Source organism: Argopecten irradians, chromosome 11 (genome assembly GCF_041381155.1).
Source record: "Argopecten irradians isolate NY chromosome 11, Ai_NY, whole genome shotgun sequence".
Taxonomy (NCBI): domain Eukaryota; kingdom Metazoa; phylum Mollusca; class Bivalvia; order Pectinida; family Pectinidae; genus Argopecten; species Argopecten irradians.
Window position 1 is genome coordinate 32,598,514 of NC_091144.1, and position 27,986 is coordinate 32,626,499.

A 27,986-nucleotide genomic window follows, 5' to 3' on the forward strand; every position below is an offset into this window, starting at 1 on the left:
CCCATCCCCCTCAAAAAAATGCTGTCCAACCCTTCTCCTGACAATAAAAATTATCAGCTCCTCTCTTCTCCCCCACAGACACCAAAACCCCTCCGCCTCACAAAGATTTAAGCCCCTTCTCTCCCCTACACTAATTCCCCTCCCCCTGACAAAGATGTCAACCCCTCCTTCCAATCATCAGCTCCCCTACCCCTCACAAAGATCCCAACACCAATGAACCTCCCAAAATCTCAGCCCCTCCCCCTAACAAAGATGTAAACCCTCCACCCCCCACCCCCCACACACATACATTACCAACACCTTTCTCCATACAATGATGATGTTCCTCCTACGCCCAAACCACTCTTACCTCCAAACCAATACTCCCCCCCTCATTGACCCGAACATACACTGCTTATACTAAAATTCTCAGTCTCTCAATACAATGACACTGACAATTCTCTAATGGTATAAAGCCCCTAATTCACCACAAGTCTCCATTACAAACATACTTTCTCTGAGAGTGATAAAACATGCTACTACAGCTGAGCATTTCTATAAACTTCGGAATGTCGTAACTGTTGTAATTACCCAGCATGCATCTGTTAACGACTGTTCAAGTGATGTGAAGTGGTTGGTGATGACAAGTACACAGAAATTCTACATATCTACATCGTCACCATCTGTAGACAGCAATTCTTTTTTATTATATATATATATATCTATATACTGTATTTGCTGTAATTAGCGCCCCTCCCCCTATAACTTGTATAAGCGCCCCTTCCCTTTTCTGGAAAAGAGTTGAAGTTGTGTAAATGCCTCCATTCTATGGATTTAACAATGTTTTACAACATGTGATGCCTCTAAAGTCAGCATTGCATCCCATATCTCAATCATGACATAATAATGTGTCTCACAGGAAAAAAGCATATGCATGCAGAAGTATAGAAAGATTAAAATATGGCAGATTTTTCGTCCACAACATACATTTTGGTGCATTAATAAGTGCCCTTTTTGTATCAAATGCTTAAGGGCCATGTGCGCTAATTACGGCAAATACGGTATCAAAGCTATTTCCCTCACAAACTCCCATTTCAGTGCATTTGTTTTACAAACCTCCTCGCACAGGTCCTCATCCGAAAGTGTGCCGTGAGACACAGAGGAAAACGATGTCTCTGAGTCAACAGACGCAACAGACGTATCATCCTCATCATATCCGAAAAACGTCTCCTTGACACCAGGACTCTGAAACGTAAACAAGTGCTACTACAAACTAGACAGGCTCAGTGAGAATAGTGCAATCTGGCAATTTGTGTGTGTCAGAATGGTGCAATCTGGCAATGTGTATGTGTGAGACTACTGCAATCTGGCAATTTGTGTGTGTGAGAATGGTGCAATCTGGCAATTTGTATATGTGAGACTACTGCAATCTGGCAATTTATATGTGTGTGTCAGAATGGTGCAATCTGGTAATTTGTATGTGTGAGACTACTGCAATCTGGCAATTTGTATGTGTGAGAATGGTGAAAATCTGGCAATTTGTATGTGTGAGAATGGTGAAAATCTGGCAATTTGTATGTGTGAGACTACTGCAATCTGGCAATTTGTATGTGTGAGACTACTGAAATCTGGCAATTTGTATGTGTGACAATGGTGAAAATCTGGCAATTTGTATGTGTGAGACTACTACAATCTGGCAATTTGTATGTGTGAGACTACTGAAATCTGGCAATTTGTATGTGTGAGACTACTGCAATCTGGCAATTTGTATGTGTGAGACTACTACAATCTGGCAATTTGTATGTGTGAGACTACTACAATCTGGCAATTTGTATGTGTGAGACTACTGCAATCTGGCAATTTGTGTGTGTCAGAATGGTGCAATCTGGCAATGTGTATGTGTGAGACTACTGCAATCTGGCAATGTGTATGTGTGAGACTACTGCAATCTGGCAATGTGTATGTGTGAGACTACTGCAATCTGGCAATTTGTCACGTGTAATTGATGCAACACACCAATTGGAATTGTGACTTTTGAATGTTGGACACTGTGGAGTTCAAACTTCTGACCTCTGAACTTAGATGTGACACAAATTTACATCTGTGACCCCTGACATATAAGCTGTAAAATCTACAGACTGATCATGCAACACCTGACCTCTGAATTTTTGACCTTCAGACAAACTGAAATTCCAATTTCAAGTATGAAGAAGGTCTTTTAGATGTACTTATCAATGAAATAAATAGTGTGAGTGGTATCTAGATTGGTGTTAAGTTTATAACAGCTGTCAAGGTCAAAGCAGGTGTCATGGTCAGAGATGGTACCAATGTCACAAAATGGTGGGGTAAAGCTGGAGTACCCAGAGAAAAAACACTGGCCAGCAGTAAGTACCTAGCAACTGCCCCACATGGGATTCGAACTTGCAACCCAGAGGTGGAAGACTTGTAGTAATATCTTAACTACCAACATTTTCTTGTTCAAAGTGAGATGTGGACAAAATATACATGAATGTGTATATTTTCCTAGGATTTGGAATCACAAGCTTAGTCAATGAGTCCTTGTATTACATGTCCCCAGACACATATGGATACATCCCATTCTACTTTCTTCTGTACCTTATCTACAGCTTGAGTCCTCAGCCACCGCTTCCTTCTTTTCCTGTGTTGTATCAGCTCTATGCGGCGATCTTTTTCCTGGAACAGAAATTAATTTCACATCAAACATTTCCAGTCATATAAGTAACAACATAACATTATTATACAGCAGCAATTACCAGGTAAAAAGTCTTCTCCTCCAATACAAATGGGGAATTATTAACCATACTTGTAAAGTGTGTACTTACTATACAGGTCTGTCTGAGGGCCGTTACTGTTTTTGTGAGTTCCGTTATCTGAGTTTTACATCTGTCCAGATCTTGTGCTTTTATCTCTGCCGTCCCTCTCTCCATTTTCTCATGACTTAATTGCTGGGACAGCGATTTCACACGTTTCTTGGAATGTTCACATTGTTCTTTCTGAAAGTTACAAAATCATCCCATATAGTGTATTTAGATACGATAAGCAGTTCTTAACCTTACACATGAGAGTAACCAGTCTAAAACAAGACAATTTAGAGAATTACTGTCCATCATTGGTGGATTGAATAAAATAGAGCCCAGACAAGTTTTTTTTTTTTAAATGATGTTAGGTTCAGAGTTGGGTCACAGTGACCTATTTTTGCACATCTGTCACAGCATCTCATCCAGATGAACAAATAACCCCAAAGATTATTTAAGGAAAAAGAAACAGAACAAGATAAGGTGCAAAAAGACTTCCAATGAAAAGGTCCCAAAATACAACACCATATAGCGGGACAATTTTGTAGAACAGAAATTATTGCTGAAGGCGAATACTTTGCTACATTATAATAAGCGATGTTAAGATTTCGCAAGTTAAGTTTTGGCCATCTATATACCCACCCACCAATGCATTTTGCCAAATGAAAACCCCAATAAAATAGCCCATAGACCCTACTTACGATTTTCTTGTTTTCGTCATTCAGAACTTGTATCTGGTCCTTTAAGCTCCTGTTCTGCATGGTCAGCTCCATATTCTTCTCCAGGAATTTCTTATTCTTCTCCTGGGAAGGTTTCAGTTTCTGCTCCAACGATTTGATCTTCTTTAGCTAAGATCGAAAAGATATGTAAACTATCATTTGTTTTCCAAGTTATTCTTTCTACATGAAATGACTTTGAATTCTGACTTATAGATGTTTTATTTAGGTTGACATCTAGAAAACAACCTTGACCCCACTCTGATAATCATTACTTTTTATATGTGATTCTTTTTTTTTCAAAAAAATAATTTCAAAACAATTTCTTTTTTGAATAGGTTTCCTTACCTCAATCAAAACATAGCTTATTGAATAACTAATTAATATCAATATATCTATAATATATATAATATGTGATGACCTAATATTCTGTTGAATATTATATTTAACCATGACAATAAAAAAACATCATAATGCATGCTTGTGCAAATGTGCCATAATGTTAGACAATTCTAACCAAAGAAATTTCTGATAATTACCTGCTAAGTTGCACAAGAGTGCAATATGCTGTTTTATAAAAGAAAGCCTCTCTGTTGTAGCAAGTTATGTACTGTATATACATTGTATGCCTTTCCTCCATTATATTTTCACGGCCATATAATAAAGAACTATACTATTCTAGAACTCACCTGGTCAGCCAAATCTTGTTGATTTGTGTCATTGGTCTGTTGAAGTTTCTTCATCTCAATCTCTAACTCCTCAATCTAACACACGACAGCAAATGGATATATATCAAAATTCTATTTATTGAAGACTATCATTGAAAAAAACCAGTAATTACAAAAAGGTCTAAATGGCCTGTTTCACCAGCGTGCTTGGAAATATTTCTTATATTGTAGCAGGAAATGCAAATTTTTGGCAATGCCTGATATTTGCCATACTTCGTTTCAGATCCAATTTTAGCTACCATATTCACTACCGCCCCTCCCTCTTTATTTCCCCCTCCTCTGAAACCACCTCCTCTTAGACGAGGTCTTCTTATCTATAAGCCTATCTATGTTTCATAAAAGAACTACAGCAAATTGATTTATATCTTTTAAATAATGACTGCATTAAAGCCCACTCTGACTAATTCTATCTAGTCACAATACATCATACCTACCAAGTCAAAAATATAACAATAATTTCATTTAGAACTTAATTATAAATACAGTAAATATGGCAGCTCCATTGTAGGGTGAAGACTAGGATATCTACAATCATAGGCGATGAGGTAATAGCACAGTCTTATAACATAAAAAGTATGTGTAATAGCACAGTCTTATAACATAAAAAGTATGTGTAATAGCACAGTCTTATAACATAAAAAGTATGTATGATTAAAATTCAACCTTACCGAATCATAATCATCATGCATCATCATCATCATCATCATCAATTTCAAACGGTCTTATATCCATGTTTTCAAATAGGAAATATCACAAATTTTCCCCAAATCTCCTCAAGTGCGATAATCCTTATGCTAAGGAAACCATAGTAATCAAACCATTTTCACATTTCATACTTCATAATATTTCTTCACATTTTCAAGTTTTTTATCAAAATATTTTCCTGATGTAGATTGATCATGCATGCTAAATGTTTTTCATCATCTAGCTCTATATGTATGGTGTCAGGAAAAGCTTTTGACCTTTTTTTTTAACATAGTGAATTCCATATCAAAGAAGATCTTATTCGCTGTAACCTCGTTAGGATGTCTCATTAGGATGTACCTAGAGATCATTAGCCTACACCTGTCCACAGGTATGTTTGTTTACCTGTACAGGTAATGTCCAGTAACAACGTCCACTACTTGAGACTGGACGTCCCACTGTGTAATCCTTTCCATCAACACCTACTATACATCACATATAGACATCTTAAGTTCACCACAGAATCCTTTTATTGTCAACATAAATATTTTTATTGTATTGAATGTTGATAATAATTGAAAAACACGATTTTCATGTCCTCAATAAATCTTGACAAATTCGAATCATTCACCGGTACCCCTGACGACACATTTTAACTCGTCCAAATCAAAGGCTAGAAGAGTTCATTATGAGTTTTCAGGGGTTAATGGGCTAACAAATGCTTTTCTGTTATAATCATATTTCCAGGTAGATGTTCAGCATCCATTTTAGGATATTGAATATTTTCTATATCAAATATTTTTAACATTGGAATTTATAATGAAAGTGTACTTGTAAATTGACGGAAATTCCATGTATGTGTAACTAATATTAGACTTTTATTTGGTGATTCATTTGATGATGGGAATATGTTGGATAAAGTGTCAACTCACCATTGGATTGGGGTAGAAATTGTTGGTCCCGCTTAATGTGCTTTTTGTAGGAGAGGTGGCCATTTTGTCGATGTGCTTCTCACAATCGAACAAAAGTTTCTTCAGGGCATTTTTGGCCACATCCTCGCCATCCGTCCCAAAGGTGTACTTTACCTGGCGCTTTCGAAGTTCCTCAATCTGTGAAAGATACATCATAAATACATAACCTTATACATTGGCTGTGTAACGTTGAGAAAAGACTTTGCCGACATTTGACCTTTGGGTCAATCAAAATTACATAATGACAATGTTAAACTTATTGTCTGTGTTAAAAAGTATCGCCTAAATATTCCATAATACACTGGTAATTTATTCCATTTTGACCTTTGACCTTAAGGTCAAGTTACTTTACTGTATTGCTCTGCACACGGATTTTGAGTGATACAGTTATACGCTGCAAGTTTGGACTGTCACATGATGATGTTTTGTTTCTCTGCGTTATACAATGCTTATAGAATAGGGCACTTTTCCAGAAACTGTTTCATTAAGGTTAATAAATTATTCTGACTTTGATTCGTTGGTAAATATTGGTGAACAATAATCACACATAGGCCTGTTACTGGGACAAATATTTATAAAGTTTTTAAAACTTTTATAAAGTACTTTGGCAGATCAGCACTCAGTAAGCCTCATGCTGAAAAGGATAACCACTCAGTAAGACTTGCACTGAGATGAGTTAGGACCAGACAGAAAGATGTATGCTGAGGCAGTTCAGTACTCAGTAAGCCTGGTGCTGAAAAAGGTCAGTGCTCGGCGAGCATCATGCTGAGTGTAGACCCACCATTAGACAGTTACCCTTGTGCCGAGAAGGTATGCTTACTCTGTTACTCCAGTTGTAATACCCTTTTTTCAAGTTACAGACCTATGCTTCTCTTTTAGAAAGAAAAGAAAATGTTTTCCAAACTAATTATATAATTAAGCATTATGACGACATTATGACGATCACAATCATGATACAAAAACTTATGAATACATGTACATTGGTTGTGTAATGTAGAAAAAAGAATTTGCTGACATTTGACCTTTGGTAAATTAAAAAAAAATGACATAATGATAATGTAACACTATGGTTAAAAAGCATCAAAGTCAAATTAATTTAGTTTTGATACATTAAGATGACACTACTGTTACACATCGTTGTTCTCATCTCACTGTTGTTACAGCTGTGTATGTTGTAAGAAGTTCCAAGATCCCGGATCAGATAATTTCTGAACCATAACATTCTTCAGTATACAGATACCTACATCACCAACCACCTTATAGAAAAACCATACTCTGTTTTCCACAATCAGGAACAAAAATAACCGAAAAAGCCAAAACAACAAATAACCGAAAAAGCCAAAACAACAACTTTATTTCTCCATGAACTTGCTCCTCACCAATAAAATTATGTTTTACAACTAAAAACAAAAACATAGTTCATTGTTCTTACGCCACACAGCTGTGTTTCCATTTCAGCTTTCAATATTATCATTCTTTGAATAAGGAACTCCTGAAAATGTTTCAAATATATATTACTCTGCATTTTTTCAAAGGTTGAGATACCTCAGTATTCAATGCTACAATGTATATTTTTCTAGCTGAAGATATTGAGACCGATAAGCACATTTGTGATACACGATACCTTTATTTATATATACAGACTAAAATTACCTACCTGTTGCTAGGGGCAATGCGTAGAAAAGATAACTGTTGTTTCCAACTGGATCCAACAATTTCTGAAATATCACCATTTTCTACACACTTCCAACCAAATCACCAATTTCTGAAATATCTCCATTTTCTACACACTTCCAACCAAATCACCAATTTCTGAAATATCTCCATTTTCTACTGACTTCCATCTGCACTGTATAAACTGTACCTAATGTCAGTACAGGGAATACTGCTTAGTCTAAAGTTTGGGTATGGGAAGTAGATATACATATATATTTGTCTGTGTTGTAAACAATCAAGTAATTCATGATTCGTTGGGGAGGAAGATCAAGTCTAAGTCTGCCTTACAAGTTGGCATCACCTCACACAGACAAGACAGACTATAAAGATCAGCTACACTAATGGAATAGATGTAATTAGTAGCATGTTAATTGTACAAATATGATTATAATTTTGTCAACACTATCATGTGACTGTATTAAATGTCATTTTGAGAGTTGCCAACGGTTCACTGCATTTTAAATTTCTCCACGTAATTAAACAAATTTCACCTCGATGAATTGAGTAAAAGATAAGCCCCCTTCACAAAAACAAAATATCAACAATAGTAAACTTCCCATTGTGTAATAAATTGACCTTGACCTCAATTTTGTATACATGCCCTTGACCTCAGCTGTTGTTGCTAACCTGATAGTACAGTTCAATATCAAATAATTTTTAAAAAGTTGTTTTGTGGAATGTGAGCTATTTATTTTCAAAACTCAACATTTGAACTCTTCTTTTTAAGCTAGTTGAAAACAGTATATAGGTGTGTTAACTTAAGCCATATTTTAAAACTTACTTCAATATATTTACAATAAAGTTTTGATTGACATTGAACCTGGATTAAGAGACCACCTGTCATGACTGTAATCTATGTTATTGTGTCATTTAAAGGTCACATATGGTGGCTAGGTTTAAGTGTACTTTCATGATTTCGAAATTTATTCTTTACTTTTGAATGTAAATCAAGGATTGAAAAACACATTTCACATTCCATTTCACATTGCGAAATTGACATGCTTGTGGCATGTATATAATTAATTAGTAGAAACCCCCACCCTGCTGCCCAAATTTTACACTTTACATTCAAGCCATATAGTTTTAAGAAATTCCTGCTATATTATAAGAAATAACGAAAGTTCAAATGTTATTTGAAAAAGAGGATTCCATGCCAAAACATTATTGTGATTCTTGCCCCATACCATACACCTGACCGCTGATCAATATTAAAGATACTCTGTCACTCTTCCGAATTTTCTTGTAGAATTCACACAAATAAGTTTACACCTTGTCAGCTTTCACTAAAATATTTCCACTAAGTCCTTTTCTCATGCACCAGAAAAGTATTGCCACCTTCAGCATTTTCCGTCCTCTTCCCATTCCATGTGTACATAATGATATTAGGTTTCTGTGTAGCAATCATTGATTAATTCCCACCAGATTACCCTAATTAATCTGTTTGTTATCTATACAAATGATGGTAAATCAAATTAACCTAATTACAAAAACAAACTCAAAGTTGTGAAAGTGCTTATACATATAAACTATACTTACCACATTACTCCACAACTTAACCCAAAAGCTTCAATGAGCTGTGTCACTGGAAATGTTTAGTAACAATATAATTCTTTGACAGAGAACACATTTTCACACAAGCAGGCAATGAGATAGATGGAAAAATAGGCAATGTGTTTTTGTCAGGGTAACTTCTGATATCAGAGTGTTTTCAAATCAATAGGTCTGCATGCTAGATAAACAAGACAACTTCTGTTTTACCATGCACATGTTCATGGAGTCACTGGGTAGGAGATGTGACAGGGATACTCTTCATAAACTGTTCATAGAGTCACTGGGTAGGAGATGTGACAGAGGCACTCTTCATAAACTGTTCATAGTCACTGGGAAGGAGATGTGACAGGTATACTCTTCATAAACTGTCACAAGGGTACTCTTCATTAGCTGATCATAGTCACCGGGCAGGAAATGTGACAAGGGTACTCTTCATAAACTGTTCATGGAGTCACTGAGTAGGAGATGTGACAGGGGTACTCTTCATAAACTGTTCATAGAGTCACTGGGTAGGAGATGTGACAGGGGTACTCTTCATAAACTGTTCATAGAGTCACTGGGTAGGAGATGTGACAGGGGTACTCTTCATAAACTGTTCATAGAGTCACTGGGTAGGAGATGTGACAGGGGTACTCTTCATAAACTGTTCATAGAGTCACTGGGTAGGAGATGTGACAAGGGTACTCTTCATAAACTGTTCATAGAGTCACTGGGTAGGAGATGTGACAGGGATACTCTTCATAAACTGTTCATAGAGTCACTGGGTAGGAGATGTGACAGGGGTACTCTTCATAAACTGTTCATAGAGTCACTGGGTAGGAGATGTGACAGGGGTACTCTTCATAAACTGTTCATAGAGTCACTGGGTAGGAGATGTGACAGGGGTACTCTTCATAAACTGTTCAAAGAGTCACTGGGTAGGAGATGTGACAGAGGTACTCTTCATAAACTGTTCATTGAGTCACTGTGTAGGAGATGCGACCGGGATACTCTTCATAAACTGTTCATAGAGTCACTGGGTAGGAGATGTGACGGGGTACTCTTCATAAACTGTTCATAGAGTCACTGGGCAGTAGATGTGACAGGGGTACTCATCATAAACTGTTTATAGAGTCACTGTGTAGGAGATGTGACGGGGTACTCTTCATAAACTGTTCATAGAGTCACTGGGTAGGAGATGTGACAGGGGTACTCTTCATAAACTGTTCATAGAGTCACTGGGTAGGAGATGTGACAGGGGTACTCTTCATAAACTGTTCATAGAGTCACTGGGTAGGAGATGTGACAGGGGTACTCTTCATAAACTGTTCATAGAGTCACTGGGTAGGAGATGTGACAGGGGTACTCTTCATAAACTGTTCATAGAGTCACTGGGTAGATGTGACAGGGGTACTCTTTATAAACTGTTCATAGAGTCACTGGGTAGGAGATGTGACAGGGGTACTCTTCATAAACTGTTCATAGAGTCACTGTGTAGGAGATGTGACAGGGGTACTCTTCATAAACTGTTCATAGAGTCACTGTGTAGGAGATGTGACAGGGGTACTCTTCATAAACTGTTCATAGAGTCACTGGGTAGGAGATGTGACAGGGGTACTCTTCATAAACTGTTCATGGAGTCACTGGGTAGGAGATGTGACAGGGGTACTCTTCATAAACTGTTCATAGAGTCACTGGGTAGGAGATGTGACAGGGGTACTCTTTATAAACTGTTCATAGAGTCACTGTGTAGGAGATGTGACAGGGGTACTCTTTATAAACTGTTCATGGAGTCACTGGGTAGGAGATGTGACAAGGGTACTCTTCATAAACTGTTCATAGACTCACTGGGTAGGAGATGTGACAGGGATACTCTTTATAAACTGTCCATAGAGTCACTGGGTAGGAGATGTGACAGGGTACCCTTCATAAACTGTTCATTGAGTCACTGTGTAGGAGATGTGACAGGGGTACTCTTCATAAACTGTTCATGGAGTCACTGGGTAGGAGATGTGACAGGGGTACTCTTTATAAACTGTTCATGGAGTCACTGGGTAGGAGATGTGACAGGGGTACTCTTCATAAACTGTTCATGGAGTCACTGGGTAGGAGATGTGACAGGGGTACTCTTCATAAACTGTTCATGAGTCACTGGGTAGGAGATGTGACAAGGGTACTCTCATAAACTGTTTCATACTGGTAGGAGATGTGACAGGGGTACTCTTCATAACTGGAGTCACTGTGGTAGGAGATGTGACAGGGGTACTCTTCATAAACTGTTCATGGAGTCACTGTGTAGGAGATGTGACAGGGGTACTCTTCATAAACTGTTCATGTTCACTGTGTAGGAGATGTGACAGGGGTACTCTTCATAAACTGTTCATAGGTCACTGGTAGGAGATGTGACAGGGGTACTCTTCATAAACTGTTCATGGAGTCACTGGGTAGGAGATGTGACAGGGGTACTCTTCATAAACTGTTCATGGAGTCACTGGGTAGGAGATGTGACAGGGGTACTCTTCATAAACTGTTCATAGAGTCACTGGGTAGGAGATGTTACAAGGGTACTCTTCATAAAGTGTCCATAGAGTCAATGGATAGGAAATGTGACTACTGACTAGGGTATTTTTAACTGTCCTAACAGTTAATGGATATGTAACCATGACTCATGCTTGGTGGTTTGGATGGATGGGGGAGGGGGGGGGTTATGGGAGTGTGGTTAAGAATGTCTCAACATATTTCCACAAACCCTCTTCCTCTGGGTCGCAAGTTCAAACACATATGCGGCAGTTGCAAGGTGCCGACTGCTGGTCGATGGTTTATCACCAGGCAATCTAGCCTTCCTGCACCAACAAATCAGTGGCACGTCCTTAAATGAGTTTGGCTGTTCATTGCATGTTAAACTTATAACATCAATTGAAATCATTGTTTAATATATGTACAATAAAATAAAAGTTTTAAAAGTTATGAACTTAAGGAGAATTATTGGGAAGAAACATCTTTTGGATGCTTGACCTTGAGACATCACAGCGCCAGGTGTCCACAATGAGCATCAACTCATGCAAAATACTGCAATTTTTATCAAACAACATAAAAGCAAATGTTGAGGGAACTGCAACATGCTGCATGAACATTTGTGCCATATTCTCAAAATATAAAGATTGATGTATGGATGAGTACAGCTTAATGTGATATGATTGTTTTGTATATTGGCCAACACCGACAGGTGTCAGGTTTTTACTGTAAATATATAGACATTCAGACAACCTCTTCCTTACTTCAGAGGAATTCCACTAATTTTTATATGCCTGGTAAGACACATGCAGTATGAATGGAATTCTCGTAACTTAAGTTCCCTCCTCCATCATATATTTCCAGAAAGAACACATTTTTGCATCAATTAATCTTAACCATTTCAATGAAACCTTTAAAATATATAGCATCTTTTTTTCCGCCATTGAAAGTGTGAATTCCAACACACAAAATAAAAATTCCATCCCTATTTTGTATAAATGTGGAGGTTAGTATAATTTTAAACTTTTGAGTCACAGCAATTCAGAAGTGAATAAATTACTGTGGCAGAGACCCCAAGTTGTTTAAGTAGATTATCTCTCCCTAGTTTTGAAACTTATGAACACTAGAATCAGACATCTAGTAAAGAAAAACATATTGTTCAGCCAATTTAGTGATTTTTTTAAATAATCTAGAGACTTGCAGTCTAGAGTCATTCATCCTCGACACTCCAGGGGTTCCAATAACTTATGATCTCTACACCCATGGACTATCTCATAGTGAAATTGAAGGCAACAGAACAAAAAGTATAATCTAGTCCTTTGATGTGTACATCAAAAGAGCCGTATAACAGTACACTGTGGTTGACTGTGTGGCCTTGAAGTTGGGTGTCGCTCTTTCTCTGTGGCCTGTGATTGGTTCAGATTTATTCTGAAAATCAGCTGCCTTCAATTTCACAAAGAGATAGTCCAGTGGTGTAGAGATCGTAAGTGATCGGAACCCCTGGAGTATCGAGGATGAGAGTCATTGTGCCAGAAATGGAGAGCTATTTGAAAAGTGTCAGACGCATTAACCTATGGGTCATGTACTGCAGACATAAACCACAGGGACCTGAAACAAAAAGACAAGACAAGAAAAAGTTCACAAAATATACTTTCATCTTCCTAACATCTCCCTTGACACTGCCTCACTTTATGCTTGCAATTGAGTTGAGTGTTTGTCCCAGTGAGGTAGGTTCTGTGTTCTGTTACCTGGCCGAGACACATCATAGTCTATATAAGTGTTAGTTTCTGCTTCTGCTTAACGTTTAGCATAAAGGAAGTGGAATGACTGGTCTGCCATTAATGTAACCAGGTGGGGTGTGCTGGTCGTTGTTTATGGCAGTGCAATTCAGTGAGATAGCCCTTTAAAATGTTTACTTTTACAAGGAGACAGGCTCCCAAAATACACCACAAACATCACATATAGGGAAGGTCGTCCTTACATGACCCTTTCACCACTGTAGGCCATAATGGACTCGTCCACATCAATGAATGGTAGAGTCTACCAAAGTTACATATGGGTGAAATAGTTAACAAGTCGTTCTGGCATAGATTAATATACAGACAACTTATTGAGTGGGGAGGCTGTGACAAAGTGCAACCCTTGTAAATAACAGGTGCTGTATTATATAACTCACATGGCAAAAACTTATTTTGTAAGGAAGATAGCCAACTCAATCTCAGACACAATATGTATATAGATGTTTCTGTGTACCTATAATCCCTAGTGACATTGTGTAAAGTCAGGAGGCTGGTATACACATACATAGATAAGTAACAGATATAGGTAAGAATGGTACCCTACAGCATGTACCGTATTGGTCCTACTTTCAAATCTTCTTCTTCCCTTTCATTAGCATAGTGAGTTACCAGCTTTAATCAGCCTATTATATATACATGTATATGTGTATATGGTCTGATATAAATGGAATGTAGTGGAATTTAGACAAAGTGGTATCCAAGGGGGTTTCAATAAAAGTTTTGTAAATATACTTATTTCAGTCCTGTCAAAGTTGAGCACAAATGTGAAAAACTGTAAATTATTATATAGTACAGATAAAAAGTTAGCACAACTGGATGGTTCAATACTTGAAATACTCTTTTACAAAATTTAGTACTGAACATGAATTTGGGCTTCAAAGACAGACACGAACGGTGCTAAAATAAAACTATTGCTAAAATAATAGATGTCAACAAACTTTTAATGTGACTATTTTATAGTGATTACTTATTGTTCATATTAATTATTTGAATCGCCAAAATTGACATTTCTATTTTAGCTTCAAATCACAAAATAGTCGGCTATATGGAATAAATCTTGAAAGATTTAAACCACGTTTATTAACAAGAGGCCCAAGGGCCTTAACGTTATCTGACTACCTTGGCAATAATCATATTGGAAATTAATTAGATATTGTGTCATGGTAGCCATCTTCGATTTGGGATCAACTAGAGATGTAACAACAATTTGTCAGGACCATGTCAGGATCATTTCATGAAAGTTTCAGCAAAATCACACCGTTAGAACTTGAGAGGAAGTTCAACATGTGTTTTCAAGATGGCGGCTGCAGTGGCTATCTTGGATTTCGGATCGACCCGAAAAATAATAACACTTTGTCGGGACTATGTCAGGATCATTTCATGCAAGTTTCAGCCAAATCGCACCAGTAGAATTTGAGAAGAAGTTCAAAATGTGAAAAGTTAACGCACTGCACACGGTGGACGGCGCACGGCGGTCAGATGACCTAAAACCATTTTTAATTTTTTTTTATAATACTATTATCTTGTTGCTTTAAAACTTTCTCCCCCCCCCACCTCCTTTGTGTCTACTCCCTCTGTTGTTGTATCCTACACAAATCCAGCCATCACCTTATCATTACCTCAGCATCAGTTGCAGCAGGAATTTAATTTCCATTAAAACCACCACACCAGCAGCCATGATTGTGTAATGGATATTACATCGACATTCAGGCTGCAGAACCGGTTTTTTACCAAATTTCCTACATGTAAATAATCTGCAGAGACTTTTTAATAAAATCTGCCAAAATCTGTTTGAAGAGATATACTTCTAAAGGTTTAGGACGTGAATCATACCACAATAACCTCAGGAAATTTTCAATTCATCTATCTATGACTTGGTAGTATGTATGTTCATGACATCATCACATTATCCTATATCTCTAGAACACCTTGTGTAGACAGTACAGTGAAACCTGTCCTGTCAAAACCGAACCTTGTCTAATCTGATTACCTGTCTATACTGGCACAATTTTATGGCATTTCTCTTCTTAATTTTGAAATGAAAACCTGTATAATCTGAAACTTTTCTATGGTCCCAATTAGTTAGACATTACAGGGGCGTAGGTAGCGGGGGGGGGGGGGTATTCAGATCGAGTAGGGTTGCATAATGTTATGACGACACAATTATCATTTCTAAATACAGGTAGCTTTAAATCGAAAAATTACCATGCTTTATAATCATTATATACATCGTAAAAATCATCTCAGCCATTCTAAATCGTAACATTTTTTCAGGGGAAGCCCCAGACCCCTAAAACACCAAAATCTCGCGCCTTCGGCGCTAACACGTTAATTTGACCAATTTGCGTATTCGTTAATTTCCTTTTAGCTACACTGGCCCACTGTCTATAAATGTGAACAAGGATTTAATAAATATTTAATATTATTATATTAAATTAATTTAATAATATATGAAAAATGTACATAAAGCATATATGATTGGGAGTTGGAATGAATCTCCTCCTGTAGGTGCGGCAGGGTGGGGGGGGGGGGTGTTACAAAATATTGAGGACCTTTGCCTCCCCATGACGTTTCATCTTTCTGCATTAGTTATACTGTAATATCTATTATCGTTTCATCTGATCATGAATTGATATACTAATATAATCGAAGAATGCAAACTTTTGATTTGAACATCTTAGTCAAGCTTATGCGTGGTTATAATTTTTCAACTTTTTACTCTTGATTGTGTTGGCGGATTGGTTAAGGTGTCGAACATTCTACCACTAGCCTTCCACCTCTGTGTCGTGGTAGCTGAGTGGTTAAGGTGTCTGACATTGTACCACTAGCCCTCCATCTCTGAATCATAGGTGGCTGAGTGGTTAAGGTATCAGACATTTTTCCACCTGTGTGTTTGTGGTGGCTGAGTGGTTAAGGTGTCCGACAAACTACATACTAGCCCTTCACATCTAGGTCACAGTTGATGTGTGGTTAATGTGTATGACATTCTAACACTTGGCCTTCCACCTCTTGGTTGTAGTGGGGCTAAGTGGTTAAGGTGCCTTCCACCTTTGGGTCATTTTCAAAGCCCAGCAATCGCCAGGTATGCTAGCGCTTGGTGATTTGCCTCAAAGTATCCAACTGTGGATTTTCTGACTACACCACTTTGGAAAGAGTGGCATATTTGTTAATTCAAAAATCAGACTCAAACATTATAACCGACGAAAACCAAAGAAATACAAGTGTCGTCTTGTTTTGCTTCCCCCCTTTCTTTCTTTTTTCATATATGAAATGTTTCAAATATTATGATAGTATCCTCACTTATGATCTGGAAGTGTCTGCCTATCAGGTGGTGCTAATCTCCAAACAAGTGTGTATATCTCGATCAGTACTTACTGGAATGTTATCAGATCTCCGGAAAGTTGCCAAAGTGTAATTGATGAACTTTATATTACCTTCAAATCCAGGCCTCCCAATACATCCTGTCTCGGCAGTACAAGTCAACAAGACTTCCGACTACCAATGTGCCGTCTGCCCCAAAACAACACTGGGATCTATAAACATAAGTCTGCCATATTCCAGAGGTAGAGATATGGAAGAGATATATACAGTCTCCGAGCACTAAAACACATGATATTTATCAGAAAGTCCACCCAAAGTCACAAAAAAATCAACTTCCTTACTCTAAATCCAAGACCATTCTGTACTCCATACAAAAACTATCTCTCTGTATAGTGAAACACAAGATTTCCAAATGTTTGTTAAGGAAGAATTAATGATCATTTCAATAAAGCTGATAGTCTGCATTATTCTGTACAGTAAATGTCTTTGTGGAAAAGGTCAACAGGGCAATTTATTTTGAATATGAAAGTACAAAGAAAAAATGTTTCATTGTTCTTTCTGAAATATATCTAGGCATTTACATTACAGATAGCTATTCCCTTGTTTGATATTATATCATTTTCAAGATATCAATATTAAAATGTTTACAGAAAATTTTAGAATGTTGTCTCCCTTTATCTGTGCCAAAAATCACTCCAGCTAAATCTTATGGCAGGATAATCTCACTTGTATTCAAACAAAATTGACCAATCTGATTCTTGATTGTCTATGTACATAAATTTCAAGCCTGCATTTTTCACAAGACTCATTCTTCCATATTTTTTGTACTGAAATTCCCAATCCTATGTTAACATCAAACTTATCTCCCCTTGTCTGTGATTTTTTTTTTAAATATGGTCTCCACCAACTCAATTCAGGAATATTTGAATGCATGGTTATCTCCCCTTGTTTGTGTACAGAATCATATTACCGTAATTTGGATACTTGTTGAGGTTAATTCTTTAATTATATCCAAAATGGTAGTAATAAAAAAGGCATAATAAACTTAAGAGCACTTCAAATTTCACTGAATAGAAAAACTATAAAAACTGATTAAAATTGTGAAATATAATTATGAATATGTTCTATTACTTTGTACCATATAAGAGTTTTCATTATAATCTTATGACACATAAAATTTTTGAAATATCTACATAAAAATGTATACCCTAATTATGATGTCATTAATGAACTTGTATCAATTATGGGTCAAGATCATTTTAATTAAAACACAAGAGGTGTTCAGGGTTACCCATAATGGCCTAATCGTTTTGATTAAGAAAATAAACTTCAAATGTAAACGCAAATTTTAATTTACATAAAAAATAATTGCTTAATTTCCAACTTCGTTAACTCTGCTGTGCTCTGTAATTGGATTGCAAACCTTTTAACTCTTTCCCAGTTGTAGTCAATAAAATGGGCAACTCTAATACTACTTCTTATCATTAGCTGAAATCTAAATCAGCCAACCATAACCTCCTGACGATGGCTGACAATAATTAATGTCTGTTTATCTTTATCACATAATAATAAAATTAAATTCATCTGATATCCAATGATAATCCCCAATGTAACATTTTTACATTGTCACCAGTGTAATATATCCTGGAGCCATTTTCATTGGCTGTGCAGGAATTCATTGTGACGTTGTGACAGTAATATTATAAAGTGACGTTGACGTCAGAATATATAAGCAGTTATACGGTAACAAGTTAATATTTCTGTACACTTCAGCTTCTCATTTTATGACTAACAAAAGTCATAAAATACACATGTAGCAACTGCATATTTTGGTACAGTGGTAAGGTAAAGTAAAGTAACCATGACCTCTGTATTGCAACCCTTGACCTTTTGATAGATCAATATCAATTAAGATGGCTTCTTGAAGAGCACACACAAAATGGCCTTGACCTCTATTGAAACAGATGGCCTGTTGACAAATAGTCACATAGAATTACAACATATGGTACAACCCACACAGTGAATGACCTTGACCTCTGTCTTGTTTCCTATGACCTTTTGATGAGTCAACATTACCAGGAACGACATACTGACACCATAATTGACCTTTACCTCTCTTCCATAACCTTGACCTTTTGATAGATCACTTTCAAATACCATGCATATAAAATAAATATTCTAATTATATTGTCATTATGTCGCATTTCAATAGAATTATAACACACAGTTGTAAATCACTTTGACCTTTGTATATTATCTCAAAAATGTTCAATAAATCATTGTTGTCTAAACAGAATAGCATGACAAACACAACACAGTAAATGACCTTGGCCTTTCAAGAATTGGAATGACAGAAAAAATACTCGAAGAGAGTAATTTTTTCAAAATTTTCCCTATATCTAAAAGCATGATGAATTAAAAAGTATTACTTACTGTTCTGGTGACCTTGACCCTGATTTGCTTTTGTCTGGTTTCCTCTATATATAAGTACATGTATATGTTGAATAACACTGTTTGTCGATCTATAAACACAAACCTATCTACTTATTGTAAGGATATAGGTATTACATAATGACATGACCTATATAACACACACCTGTACATTCCATACCTACATGAAGTTGCCATGGCAACCTGTCAACTTACTATTGTGATGAGGTGACCCAGGGTCGAGTACACGGGAGGGTGACATGGCGATAGCACGACCGACGTCCGGGCGCCACTAGAGGGAAGCACAGGTCCCGCCTTGAGGGCGGGAGGAAGTGCCGAGCCCGGGTAGGTTAGGGTAGAATGACACGATTCCATCTCTGTACCGTAGCAGAGGAAGACCGGGTTGTACCGGTGTTGTGCACACAACAGACTCTGGAGCTCTTCTGATGGGGATCAGTCTCCACAATATGTATATACCAGGAATGTCTGGCTCAGCTAGAGACTGGGGGGAGGGGGGAAATACTGTGGGGGAGGGGGATACCCTGGGGGGAGGGGGACACAATGGAAGAAGGGTGATCAATCGGTTATATCAACAAAACATACACACATACATATCAACATCCTCCTGACAGGCCTTTATCTTCACCAAGTAAGATATCATTTTAGATATATACTGAGGTATGAATGAAAACCTGGTCTAAATTTCATTACTGTTTTTGTAACAAGAGGAATTTTATAACTGTATTTATGAGTCAATAATCACAGAATTTTTGAAAAAAATATTGAATTAGGGCATTCTATTATGCCATCCTTTATAAACAAAATAAATTGTTTATACCATATTAATCGTATTTAGCACCCATCCAATGTAAGTACCCCTGCCCCTTTCAATAGAAGTATTTCAGTCATATTACATGTAACAAATCTTTACAAAATATTTATTACTTCTTGACATGAAAACTATTTCCTCTAAAACTAACACACTGTTTTTACACATTTTGCTATCCAAATCAAATCCCTCTTAAAATGAAATTATCAAGGCATACTTACTGGAGCAAATACAGCATTTAAAAAGAAGATTAAACAAGATTTTTCAGATCTTAATAATTTGATGTTAATTATAGAAAAGATTCAAGTTTTAATTATGTCTCTAAAATATATTTCATTAAACATGAATCATTCTATATAGATAATAGTGTATATAGATAGATCTAATCTATATACATTCCACTGTTAACTCATTCCCCCCCTGGAATTTCAAAATGGACTGGTCTTGCCTTTGATTTAGAAGAGTCTAAATGTGTCTATATAGGGATGAATGAGTTACACAAGTCCAGGAGAACTGACAGATTGTATTATCAGATAATTAATCACCGAAAAAGAAGAATTTATTTTGTCATTTCTGTACCGATGAAAAGAAACAGCTTGCTGTAACATTTTACATCTGGTTAGAAGTATAGACTCTGCCTCTAAGGGTTCACTATCTATAACCAGTCACATTTTTACTCCAGTTTTGTTGGCAATTTTCCTGACCCTTAAATTCCTTATCTATAAAACAATACAGAAAAAAAAACCCACAAAGTTGATATTTCAATGGAAACAACTACAATGTATTTACCAAGAAGTTGAATACCATCAAAGTTTTCCTACATCAAAAAAGCTGACAGCTGGTTGGTGGTTTTCCTTCAGGAACTATGGCTTTTCTCTGCCTCATACACCTGACACATCCTTAAATAACCCTGGCTGCTAAAACCACTTTAAATAAACCAAACAAACCCAACCCAACTTCTAACATCATTAAAAAACATAATAGGGCAGAAAAATAAAAAAAATAAAGGAAAAACTTATAAAAAATGAGAAAAATTTGCATTTCTTTTTATTTCAATGAAGAGTTATCAGCCCTTGTTTTTTTATTGATTATACATTATCAGTTTGTACTCCAACATCCACACTATGACACAATTATTTTAGGAACATGAAATTGATCAGTTTGAAAACATACATTCAAAAAAGTTATTTCCCCCAAAAATTTACTCCTTAACATAGTTAAATGAGAAATAGAGTTATTTCAACTATTTTTTTTTTTATTTTTTCTTTATTTCTTATATTTTTTTTTGTTGCCCCAGTTTAATTTTGTTATGACTAAGTTATCTGCCCTTTAATGTATAAAATAAAAGTATAAAATATCAAATGGAGTTATCTGTTCTTGAATGAACGAAGACAAAAGTCAAAATTTGAGAAATGAGATTCCTTTACAGCTTTGTGAACCAAATTTTAGATATGGCATAATTTATATGTATGTAATCAACTTCTGATTTGATAAGATTAAAAGATTGTAAATTTTGTAGAATATGAAATCAATAAACTAATGGTAATTTAGATAGAGATGCCTAATAAAAATGTTTACCTTTGATGGTATAAAATACAGTTATCTAAATACCTAATTATAATAATTTCAAAACATTTGATGTAAAACTCATTTCTTTATTCAAAACAAGAGGCCCAAAGGGCCTTAACAGTCATCTGACTACCTTGGCAATAGTAAAATTAATTTCATATGGTGTCACTTTGTCAGGACCATGTCAGGATCATTTTCCATTTCCTTCAACAAATCTTATTTCAAACAAGTGGCCCAAGGGCCTTAACATGTAGGAAATTAATCAGATTTAGTGTCATGGTAACCTTCTTCGATTTGGGATCAACCAGAGATGTAACAATACTTTGTCGAACCATGTCAGGATCATCTCATGCAGATGAAGTTGAAGCCAAATCACAAAGGTAGAACTTGAGAAGAAGTTCAAAATGTGTTTTCAAGATGGCGGCTGTGTGGCGGCCATCTTGGATTTCGGATCGACCCGAAAAATAACAACACTTTGTCAGGACCATGTCAGGATCATTTCATGCAAGTTTCAGCCAAATCGCACCGGTAGAACTTGAGAAGAAGTTCAAAATGTGTTTTCAAGATAGCGGCTGTGACGCCATCTTGGATTTTGGATCCATCTGAAAAATAACAACACTTTGTCGGGACCATGTCAGGATCATTTCATGCAAGTTTCAGCCAAATCGCACCGGTAGAACTTGAGAAGAAGTTCAAAATGTGTTTTCAAGATGGCGGCTGTGACGCCATCTTGGATTTCGGATCGACCCGAAAAATAACAACAATTTGTCGGGACCATGTCAGGATCATTTCATGCAAGTTTCAGCCAAATCGCACCGGTACAACTTTAGAAGAAGTTCAAAATGTGTTTTCAAGATGGCGGCTGTGGCTGCCATTTCGGATTTCGGATCGACCCGAAAAATAACAACACTTTGTCGGGACCATGTCAGGATCATTTCATGCAAGTTTCAGCCAAATCGCACTGGTCAAACTTGAGAAGAAGTTCAAAATGTGTTTTCAAGATGGCGGCTGTGGCGGCTATCTTGGATTTCGGATCGACCCGGAAAATAACAACACTTTGTCGGGACCATGTCAGGATCATTTCATACAAGTTTCAGCCAAATTGCACCGGTAGAACTTGAGAAGAAGTTCAAAATGTGTTTTCAAGATGGCGGCTTTGGCAGCCATCTTGGATTTCGGATCAACCCAAAAAATAACAACACTTTGTTGGGACCATGTCAGAATCATTTCATACAAGTTTCAGCCAAATTGCACCGGTAGAACTTGAGAAGAAGTTCAAAATGTGTTTTCAAGATGGCGGCTTTGGCAGCCATCTTGGATTTCGGATCAACCAAAAAAATAACAACACTTTGTTGGGACCATTTCAGGATCATTTCATGCAAGTTTCAGCCAAATCGCACCGGTAGAACTTGAGAAGAAGTTCAAAATGTGTTTTCAAGATGGCGGCTTTGGCGGCCATCTTGGATTTCGGATCAACCCAAAAATTAACAACACTTTGTTGGGACCATTTCAGGATCATTTCATGCAAGTTTCAGCCAAATCGCACCGGTAGAACTTGAGAAGAAGTTCAAAATGTGTTTTCAAGATGGCGGTTGTGGCAGCCATCTTGGATTTCGGATCAACCTGGAAAATAACAACACTTTGTCGGGACTATGTCAGGATCATTTCATGCAAGTTTTAGCCAAATCGCACCGGTAGAACTTGAGAAGAAGTTCAAAATATGTTTTCAAGATGGCGGCTGTGGCGGCCATCTTGGATTTCGGATCGACCCGAAAAATAACAACACTTTGTCGGGACCATGTCAGGATCATTTCATGCAAGTTTCAGCCAAATCACACCGGTAGAACTTGAGAAGAAGTTCAAAATGTGTTTTCAAGATGGCGGCTGTGGCGGCCATCTTGGATTTCGGATCGACCCGAAAAATAACAACACTTTGTCGGGACCATGTCAGGATCATTTCATGCAAGTTTCAGCCAAATTGCACTGGTAGAACTTGAGAAGAAGTTCAAAATGTGAAAAGTTAACGCACGGCGGACGGCGCATGGCGGACGACGACGGACAAAACATGACGACTATAGGTCATCCTGACCCTTCGGTTCAGATGACCTAATAAAATTGCTAATGATAAAGAGATATTAACGTAACTGTAAACTTTATGACTAAAATGATAATTGAACATATCAAACAGCTGCATAAAAGATCTATTAAGAAAAGTTAAATGAAAAACACAAGAAAGTTGATATCAGATCCTAAATGAGAATGGTCACTTAAAGCCACACTATGCGTAACTATCAACAAAAAGTCAAGTTAGAGATTCTACCCTGATATTGTTAGTATTTGTAGATGTAGTTGAAATTAAGTTATATCAAAGAATATTTAAAATGGTTTCTTAATATTTTTGGTACAGCAGTTGTTGAAAGTCGATACTTGTAAAAATGCCTTCATTTTAAACTGGTTGCCATAGAAGTTACAATTATTGCCGAACGGAAGTCGGAAAGTTCATGACCCGTTCTCGGAAGAGTTTGGACAGACGTTACATAGTTACGGTAGTCACATGACGTTCTCAGCAATGACGTTACAATTTCGGCTTTCTTCGACCTGTTTGACTAAGTGGGACGGACCCACCTAGCGATGTTCAATATTTATTTGATTTTTATCAAAAGTTTCCAATTCATTATCACTCATATTAACTTCGATTAAGTCCTATCTCTGCATGATTTATAACAGGATTTGTTTTTCACCATTCTTCAAAATTATGAAGAAAATAAGACAGATACGGATAGTGGGGCTTTAAATTTTCCATCAGCCTATATATCTCTCCCAACCAACCAGGCCTACATAACATTTACCTAATTATAGACGAACATCACTTAGCTTTTATTTCTCTAACAGGTGAAATTTGTTTATTTTTAGTGTTGGGTCGTCATGGTAACAGAAATGTCAAAAGTGCTGAGATCAAAAGAACAACAGGTTTCAATAAAATGGAGTCTGTTACAGTTTATCTCTCCAGGTCAGCCATCTTGGTCTGAGGTAGTTAATAAATCATTTCACCTCTGGAATTAATAGAATAGCTGAGAAAAAAATGTGCAAAAATCTTCCCTTTTTTGGGGGGGAGGGCGAGGGGGGGGGGTGGTGGTTGCGAGGGTGTGGAGGAGGGAGGGACACTGATTCTCAAAAGATTTTTAAAAGTATTAAGAAGTCAGGTAAAAAGGGAGGGGATGCAAGAAAATTCTTAAATTTATTGAGGGAAATATGAAATTATTTTTTTCATCAGGTAATTGAAAATAGATAAGGGGGATTTAACACTGCAAAGCAAATAAGGGAACAAAATAAAATATTGATGTGGAAAAGAAGATTAATTTAAGTTACCCTGGAACGGGTCATTCAGATTACTTCAATATGACAGAGAGTAGCTATAGTTTACCACATCACCTCAGACCAGACTGTTTCTCAGCTTCCAGACACATACAAACGTCTCCAGCAACCATATGGGGTGAAAAGAGAGTTCAGATTTTGATGTATTTATCTGTTCACAAACGCCTCCTGAATCCCTTTATTTTCTATCTTCTGAGATCTTTTTTATTGTTCTATTTGTCTATAAAACTTGCCAATATAATGTTACTTTACAATTTTTTACAGTCTGCATGGCTCGACATTCCATGTAATATGTGTTTTAATTAAACATCCTATCAACTGAAGGCTAAATCTACAATTCATGTCCTCCAGCTTTTTCTATCTGTCTAAGGATTCTATTTTGGTACAAAATCAAACCATACAACTGCAGTATCACACCTTTTGCTCTCTACTGTATTGGCAAAATGAGAGAATATTTTGCTTGGCGCCGATGAAACACAACCAAAGCCAAACTCTAGATAGTATAGCCAGCTGATTGATATGTGTAATACATACATTGCAATGCCAATTTCAGGTGTCCAAAATTTTACACTAGAAGAATATTTATTTTGAAAACAGAACATTTTGGGGAAAAAACCTTTTTTTATATAAAATAGCATGCATCGATCATTTATGTTCATTTTTGGGCTCAACAGAAATGTACAACTTACGACAGGTGTCAATATAGAAACTGATCTGATCACCGAAACGAAACATAGCATGAGAGAAACAAATTCCTTAAAGAATATGAGGTTCCATCCCTTGACATCTCAAAACTCTGAAGAATGGTCACTCAATAAGCGATCAACCCTTTCTGATCTGAAATAATTGAAAGTAAGATTCAAATTTTACTTTCTAGGCAAAACAGCTTTGGTACAAGAGGAATGACTCAAAAAGTTAAAATACATTCATTACTTATTTTAACCATTGCTTAAATCTAGAACCAGTCATTATTATGTAATTTTGGTCAGCTAGATGGAGATGGTTACGAAATCATTTTGTGAGTAAGTGAGGCTTCCGCAAACCTTTGTATTGCCATTCTTTTTTTTTTTGGAGGGGGAACGAAGTGAAAGTTTTATCAAAGGACCTTGAAAATGAATTCACTATCAATACATGTATAGCATCATCTGCTGCAGCAGGCTCCACGCAACAAAAAGTGCAAAATCCCAATGACTCATTCAACTCTCATATACCACATGTTCCTTTGGCAAAAACTAAATATAAATATGTCTGCCTATATACTGAAAAGTGATAGTAGGAACAGAAATGTTTATTTTGAAGAGGTTCTTTAAATTGATTTCATTTCGGAATCATGTCATTTGGATTTATAACTCTAGCGATTTTTTCATAATAATTCTATATCTATATATTTGTATTTTATGATATAATTATAATGGTGTTCGTTAAAGCTTAAGTACTATTCTTAAGATATTGAAGTATATGTAGCTATTTTTTCTAAATATATTAAAATATATATATGAATTTTCAAAACTGAAATTGAATCAAAATAAAATATAACCAGTATTACACCTTCATTCATTATCATCATTTGCTAGGTTTCAACCCAAATGAATCCAATTACATATATATAAATGGCCAAAACAACAAAAATTAATAAACAAAGAGTCATTTCCAACAGGTTCCAGTTTTAAAGTTAATATAGATCAAAGGTCAAGAATGATCTTTTTTATATATCTCCTGACCTTGGTGAATCAGTATTGAGTAACAAAAGGGATGAAGTTCCAATGATAATCAGCAAGAACATTAATCAGTCTCTTTGATGCTTGTGAAAATTCAGAATGTAGGTCACAGTCACCTATAGTGACTACCGTGACCTACTTTTATTATATTGGGTATGACAAGCTGTTAAAATAATGTGTTATATGAGCTGTATGATAGATGGAAAAAGGATCTGAAGTACAAAATGCAAATCTATCCTACCCCAGTAATTCATACAATTATATATTATCCCGGCTCTCAGATTTATTTTTTTTTTTTTACTTTTGTCTCTTTTCTTTATACACTCCCCCCTTATATCCCCCTCCCTTGTAAAAGTTATCAAGTTTCACTTCAGTAAAATTATAAATACATATTCACCAGTGTGTTCAACCATTGACGATATAATTTTTTCTGTAATATAATTTATATAATTGCCTTTATATTCTAAATTCCAATTTTTTTTAATGAAATTAGAGCCAAACATTATGATCGACGTTGGTAATGATGGATCCATTAAAATGCGTAAAATGTTATCATGAATCAAAATTTCCGATAACTGATGTTGAACGGTATGCAGTCTGCAATAGCATACAACCTGATGGGTGATGGTCTGTATGCTTAATTAAGTGCTTAATAATTAAGTTAACAGTACTTAATTATCACCATTCCAGACTTAACACATTCAATATACAAGTAGATGTATAAATGTACATGTGTGACTAAGTCAGTTAACACATATAAACAGGAAATATATATAGCACACATTGATAACTACACACCATTAGCATGCATTTCTCTGAGAGCTCATGAAATTGATTACATGTGACATTACTAACGTCTATATCAAGGATGAGCAGAGCTATAGAGTGCTGCAACTCAACAAGAATTCATGGCAGATTTTCTGAAGGATATTACTATAGAACAAAAATATGTGAACAACTGCATAGCAAACTTTTGATCTGTTGATTTCCATCAGACAATGGAAACAACTGCCCCCCTTCCCCAATACATTATACTAAGCCCCAAGGACTAATAGTGTCATAGCGTGTTTACAGTACAGGGGCCGCATGCGGTACCTACAGTTAAGTGGTAGCTCAATTAAGTACTTTTTCACCATCCAGCATGATATGTATACAGGGTTCCTCTTCCATTTTGTTTGTTGTTGACTCATTACAAGTGAGAGGAAACAGGGAGGGGCTCAACAGGGGGTCACAGCAACGACTCACATGTGTTCAGAACTTAAATCATCCAGCTTTTCTTCGATAGTGTTCA

At 36.4% G+C, this 27,986-nt stretch overlaps 1 protein-coding gene across 1 annotated transcript in view; it reads right to left on the reverse strand.

Annotated features, from left to right (window-relative positions):
- The window catches only part of LOC138335342 (golgin subfamily B member 1-like), a 102,046-nt gene extending 82,390 nt beyond the window's left edge, over positions 1-19,656 (reverse strand). Inside the window, exons 1-7 of the mRNA XM_069284380.1 lie at positions 19,421-19,656; positions 5,856-6,032; positions 4,201-4,275; positions 3,497-3,643; positions 2,823-2,993; positions 2,596-2,673; positions 1,096-1,224 (exon numbers count right to left, since the gene is read on the reverse strand). Of these exons, the coding sequence (XP_069140481.1) occupies positions 1,096-1,224; positions 2,596-2,673; positions 2,823-2,993; positions 3,497-3,643; positions 4,201-4,275; positions 5,856-6,032; positions 19,421-19,579 (936 nt within the window). The 5' untranslated portion in view covers positions 19,580-19,656. The remainder of the gene's footprint in view (positions 1-1,095; positions 1,225-2,595; positions 2,674-2,822; positions 2,994-3,496; positions 3,644-4,200; positions 4,276-5,855; positions 6,033-19,420) is intronic.
- Positions 19,657-27,986: the final 8,330 nt, after the last annotated feature.